This window comes from Lepidochelys olivacea (assembly GCF_965140295.1).
Source record: "Lepidochelys olivacea isolate rLepOli2 genome assembly, chromosome: 1".
Lineage (NCBI taxonomy): Eukaryota > Metazoa > Chordata > Testudines > Cheloniidae > Lepidochelys > Lepidochelys olivacea.
Genome location: NC_140411.1, coordinates 101,239,954 through 101,246,485, shown reverse-complemented (window position 1 = coordinate 101,246,485; position 6,532 = coordinate 101,239,954). Strand labels below are relative to the sequence as shown.

Here is a 6,532-nt window from a genome sequence, read left to right as displayed (position 1 = left end):
GGGGCCGAGGAGGAGGGTTGTGAAACGCTGTTTCTGAAGGGGCACGGACCAGCGCGCCAGAGCCTGCGCGCCCAGGGGCCGGCCCCCCACCACCGACCCCGATCCCCGCCAGCGGGCGCCGCGCCAGCCCGCACAGGACGCTGCGGACCCGCCCTGGGCGAGGGGAGGCCGTGACGACGCGCTCAGCGCCAAGCGGGAATTTCCGGCTCACGCCGGCCCCGCCCCGATGTTGGCCGCGGCTCCCAGGGGAGACCGACGCGGGGGCGGGGTGCGCGAGGGCAGCCGCCGGGCAGGTCGCGGGGCGACCAATCCGACGCGGATCCGGGGAACAGGTGTGGGCGGGGCATGATGGGTGGCCCCACCCCTTCGCCGTCTCGGCTCCGCCAATCAGCGACCGCGGTTGCACCCTAGGCCCTCCCCCCTCGTGTGACTCAGTGTTTGGGGTGGGATCGGGGCGCGCGCTGGGAGCATGGGCAGAGTGAGGGAGGGGCCACCTGAGAGGGCAGAGCCGCTCGGGCCGGCGCCAGCTGCGACACTGGCTCGCCGTCCACGGCCGGGCCATGGGGGCCGCGGAGTGAGGGGCCGGGAGCGAGGCGAGGCGGCGGCAGCAGCAGCAGCAGCAGCAGCAGCGGCGGCGGCGGCCATGTCGCAGGCGCAGGTCCCCCCGGAGACTCGGAAGTTCACGCGGGCGCTCAGCAAGCCGGGCACGGCGGCCGAGCTGCGGCAGAGCGTCTCCGAGGCGGTGCGGGGCTCCGTGTTCGTGGTAAGAGCCCGGCCGGTTGGGCGGCTGCGGGGTGCGGGGCCTGTGGGGACAGCGCCTGTCTGTCCCCGCACAGGGGGCTGGGGCGCATCCCCCGCCACCAGGGAGCCCCCCCCGCCGGGCACCGGGGCCCGATGCTGCCGCCGAGCTCCCCGCATCGACAGGGCTCCGACGCCCGCGGCGGGAGGGAGCCGCCGGGCTGGCGCGGCGCGGGGCTTGCCCTTGGCTCGCGGCGGGGCGCGCGCCTCCTGCTGGCCTGCGGCTCTGGCCCGGGCTGAGGTGCCGGTGTGGCGGAGAGCCAGCCTGGGAGGCTCCCTGCGTGGGCGGGGGCCGCAGTCCGCGGGCGCGGCGGGGCTCTCCGCCGGCACAGCGCTGGGAGTCGCCGCCGCCGCGCTCCTCGGTGCAGCCGCAAACTTCCATCCAGTCACCGCGCGTGTGCGTGGCGTGGAAGTCTGTGGGTGTGTCTGAAGAAGAGGTACAAAAGGAGGTGCGGTGGCACTTTGCCGTGCCCTCCTCACCACGGTAACGCGTATGCTGGGTCGTTCCTCCTCATCTCTTTTCTGAAATCGTCCTAACCCCGGAATTAAACCCAGACGTATTCGCGGCGGGGTTGTAATCAAACAGGGTCTTGTGAGGATTCAGTAACTACTCTGTGGACTCTGACTGGAAGGGAGCAAAGCTAGGCTGTGTTTCTGTCACTGAACCCTCACGAAGTCCTGGTCTGCGCTACAGGTTTATGTCACTATAACTACATCGATCAGGGGTGTGGAAAATCCACACCCCTGAGCAGTGCAGTTACACCAGTTTGAGCCCCAGTGTAGGTAGTGCTCTGTTAACAGGAGGGCTTCCCATGTCCACATAACTACTGCCTCTGGGGGAGATGGAGTACCTATGTGATGGGAGAAGCTCTCCCGGTTTCTTCACTGAACACTACAGTGGCATTGCTGCACTGGTGTAGCTGTACCACCACAGTGCTGTAAGTGTAGACATACCCTAAGGCAGAGGGGGGCAAACTATGGCCCTCGGGACTCTGGCCCCTGAGCTCCTGCCAGGGAGTGGGGTCAGGACAGGCTTGCAGAGGAGCCAGCCCAACTCCCCAGCAGCATGGTGAGCAGGGCGGAGGCTAGGCCCTGGCCCCTCCCCTTCTGCTCCCCTGCCTCCTTCGCAGTCACAGTTCCCCCAGTACCTGGGCAGCATAGCTGCAGCTCCAGGTGGGTGGCATGGCTAGAGTGCGGCCAGACCTGGTTTTCCAGGGTGGCGCGGTCAGGGGGAGTTCCGGGGCGGGTGGGGGGTGGTCAAGGGGCCTGGGCCCTGCTGCCAGGGTCAGGGGCAGAGCAAACCAGGGCCCCCCTCCATCTCCAGCATGTTGGCCAGCAGCCAAGCCCAGATAGGGAGCGAGCCCTGCCCGACTGCCAGGAAGAGCAGCGAAACGAGCAGGGGAAACGCACAGGGAAAGGACTGAGCCCCCCTTTCCACAACCCCACAGGTAATGTGGGGCGGGGAGAGCAGGGAGGGTTGGATGGGGGTGGGGGGGCCGCAGGGGGTGGGGAACAGGGGAGATTGGATGGGGCAGGGGTCCCGGGGGTGGGGAACAGGGGAGATTGGATGGGGCAGGGGTCCCGGCGGGATGGTCAGGGGGAAGAGAGCAGGGATGTTTGGATAGGATGCAGGATGCCCGGGTGGGAGCAGGGGGTGTTGGATGGGAGTGGGAGTTCTGGGGGGGTTGGAATGGGGGCGTGGGCCAGGCCACTCCTTGCTGTTTGGGGAGGCATAGCCTTTCCCAGCTTTCCCTACCTTGCCTGCCATACAATTTCTGTAGCCGATGTGGCCCTAGGGCCAAAAAGTTTGCCCACCCGTGCCCTAAGGCCATGTCTACGATGGCACTTTTGTCGTTAAAACTTTTTGTTGCTCAGGGGTGTGAAAAAACACCCCCTTTAACGACAAAGGTTTTAATGATGAAAAGCACCGGTGTGGACAGTACTCCTGGTGACAAAGATGTGGCCCCATGGCAATAAAGAGCAGTTACACATCACATCTTAAAATGGTGCAGTTGCACAGCCATGCCGTTGTAAGATGCACGGTGTAGACATAGCCTTAGTCACTTAATCTCTCTTTCTCCTTTTCTCCAGCTTTAAAATGGGGACAGTAATGCTTACCTATCATTGTAAAGTGTTCCTGTATCTACAATTGAAAAAGCATCATAATACCCATCTACTCATTCTACAAATTACCTCCTATTTTTTGTAACTACCAGGGTAACAAACTATTGAACCCCCTTAATCGTTGGTTAGCAGTTCCGCCTTTGAGTAGTTCCACTGACTCCAATGGGACTACTTGGAGTAATAAGATATAAGGTAACGCGTTAAAAATATATCTTTTTCTAGTAAACACGAGGGCAGTAAGGACTGAATAGTGCAGAGATAGTCGTTCCTACAATCCCAGCATTGCTGATGGTGCTGAAAGGATCAGCAGAAAAATAGTTGATGTTGAATTTTATCTTAAGAACATAAGAACGGCCATACGGGTCAGACCAAAGATCCATCTAGCCCAGTATCCTGTCTGCCAACAGTGGCCAGCCAGGTGCCCCAGAGGGAATGAACAGAACAGGTAATCATTGAGTGATCCACCACCTATCTCCCAGCTTCTGACACTGACCCTGCCCATCATGGCTAATAGCCATTGATGGACCTATCCTCCATGAATTTATCTAGTTCTTTTTTGAACCCTGTTATAGTCTTGGCTTTCACAACATCTTCTGGCAGAGTTGCACAGGTTGACTGTGCATTGTGTGAAAAAATACTTTTTTGTTTGTTTTTTTAAACCTGTTGCCTATTAATTTCATTTGGTGACCACTACTTCCTCTGTTATGAGAAGGAGTAAATAACACTTCCTTATTTACTTACGCCACATCCGTCATAATTTTATAGACCTCTATCATACCCCCTTAATTATCTCTTTTCCAACTTGAAAAGTCCCAGTCTTATTAATCTTTCCTCATATGGAAGCCATTCCATACCCCTAATAACTTTTGTTGCCCTTTTTTGAACCTTTTCCAATTCCAATATATTTTTTTTTTTAGATGAGGTGTCCACATTTGCACACAGTATTCAAGATGTTGGCATATATAGAGATGGATTTATATAGAGGTGATATGATATTTTCTGTCTTCTGATCTTAGCCTTTCTTAATGATTCCAAACGTTCTGTTAGCTTTTTTGATGGCCACTGCACTTTAAGTGGATGTTTTCAGAGAACTAGCCACAGTGACTCCAAGATCTTTCTTCAGTGGTAACAGCTAATTTAGATCCCATCATTTTATATGTATATTTGGGATTGTATTTTCCAATGTGTATTACTTTGTATTTATCAACATTGAATTTCATCTGCTGTTTTGTTGCCTAGTCACCCGGTTTTTGAGATCCCTTTGTAACTCTTCGCGGTCTTCTTGGGACTTAACTATCCTTGGCAAATTTTGCCACCTAACTGTTTACCTCTTTTTCCAGAGCATTTGTGAATATGTTGAATAGTACTGGTCCCAGTACAGACCTTTAGGGAACACCACTATTTACCTCTCCATTCTGAAAACTGACCATTTATTCCTATCCTTTGTTTCCTATCTTTTAACCAGTTACTGATCCATCCCTCTTATCCCATGGCAGCTTACTTTGTTTTAGTGCCCTTGGTGAGGGACCTTGTCAACGGCTTTCTGAAAATCTAAGTACACTGTGTTCATAGGTTCCCCCTTGTCCTTATGCTTGTTGACCCCCCTCAAAGAATTCTAGTAGATTGGTGAGGCATGATTTCCCTTGACAAAAGCCATGATGACACTTCCCCAACAAATCATGTTCATCTGTGTCTGATAATTCTATTCTTTACTATAATTTCAACAAGTCTGGCTGGCACTGAAGTTAGGCTTACCAGCCTATAATTGCCTGGATCGCCGCTGGAGCCTTTTTAAAAAATTGGTATCACATTAGCTATCCTCCAGTCATCTGGTACGGAAGCTGATTTAAATGATAGATTACATACCACAGTTAGTCATAATTGTTGGTGTTGAAATGAATGGAAGAAGTTAATCTGTCTCGGAGCTACTTTTTCAGAAAGTTTAAATATATGAGAAGATAGCACTACGTTAGTACAGGTTCTGAAGACTTCTTTGCAACCAGAAGGACTAAAACTTTTAAAAAGAGCTTGTATTCTGCAGTAACTTTTAGGGTCAGCAAATATATGATGTCATACCAGCTCAGTCTGACTGTAGCCAGTGCTTTTTGCATATTGCTATATTGATGGTATAACGAGGAATTTTTTTGATGGTGAGTTGGTGTAATAGCTTTTGAATTAAAAGAAAACAAACTTTACCATACGTAGTATGTTTGTGACTTTTCCCCACCTGGTTAATTTATAGAATAAATTTCCTCTTCCACTCTTCTTGTTTTGATTCTTCTGTAAATCACTCCTTTCTCTTTATTCTTTTCTTCCTCTTTACCATTGTGAAGGCCATCCTGCTAATCCTTCACTATGATTAATTGGAGCATCTGATTCTTCTATTCTTGTACCCAGGCTGTTTAACAACTCTGGGGAAAGGCCTGTGATCATGGGACTTTCCTGCATTTACAAATTAGTTCTTTTTCTCCTTTTGTTCTGACATGTGCCTTGTCAAGCAGCATTATTTTTTCATTCATTGAATTCCACATCCACCTTCAACTTTTGAAGAGAGGAGATTGGTGGATATTGTGCTCTGTTCATGCGTTTTTTCAGTGACTGACTGTATCTACCATGATCCATTTTTCTGTCACCAATTTTTTTTGCCTGCTATCCTTTAATCCCTCTACCTGTCATTTGACCACCTTCTGCCTGACTCCTCCAACCCAGTTTTTGTCCTTCTAACTCTGCCACCTGGCTTTCCAGCTACTCTCCATCTGCTTTCTTCTCTTTACATTCAGGCTCATCGAGTTAATGGTATGAAACTTTTGTCCCAAGATCCTCTCCTGCAATTCCATATTGTATCCACTCCAATCTGGATTCTGCCCTCTCCTCCCCACTGAAACTTTCTAGCATATTTAGAAAGGCAGCATGAAACTTAAAGCTATCTGCTGAAGGAAGTATATAATTGGCCTAATCTGTATAATGTGAAATAGCATACAGCCCTTTAGGCATCAAAACCTTATTATCCCTTGGAGAATCTGCATGTGAACCTTAAAAAGGGAGTGAATTTGGAATTTCCTGGAAGAAGCCATGGAAGAATGAGTCCAGATTTTTTAGAAGCTGGTGCATCCTTAATGAGTGGGTAAAACTTTTCACTTTGCATATAAGGTGTCATAAATAAACATTTGCAATGTTCGAAATGTGTATGAATTATTGAGTAGGTTGCACTGGTGGGGGAATGTTTCTATATGTTAAGAAAAGCGTAGAGTGAAATAAAGGAAAAATCTCAAACAAATCAAACTATACCATAGAATATGGATAGAAATAGCAGCAGGAATACTGACAACCTGACCAGGATGGTGACAGTGATTGTGAAATGCTCAGGGAGATTAGAGAGAAACAAACATAGAAAAATGCAGTAGTAATGGATGATTTCAACTATCCTCCTATTGACTGGGTATAGTCACCTCAGGTGGTGATTGAAGAAAAAAATTTTTTTTAAGACATGTTAAATGACTGCTTCTTGGAGTATCTTGTCCTGGATTCCACAAGGGGAGAGGCAATTCTTGATTTAATCCTAAATGGAACACAGGATCTGGTCCAAGAGGTGAGCATAGTTGAACTGCTC

General features: G+C 50.6%; 1 protein-coding gene across 2 annotated transcripts in view; it reads left to right on the top strand.

Moving 5' to 3' along the window:
- Positions 1-485: 485 nt before the first annotated feature.
- DOCK9 (dedicator of cytokinesis 9) overlaps positions 486-6,532 on the top strand; it is a 335,677-nt gene continuing 329,630 nt past the window's right edge. For both annotated transcript variants that reach the window (XM_084627444.1, XM_084627441.1), the window contains exon 1: positions 486-763. In XM_084627444.1, coding sequence (XP_084483570.1) covers positions 644-763 — 120 coding nt within the window. In that variant the 5' untranslated portion in view covers positions 486-643. The remainder of the gene's footprint in view (positions 764-6,532) is intronic.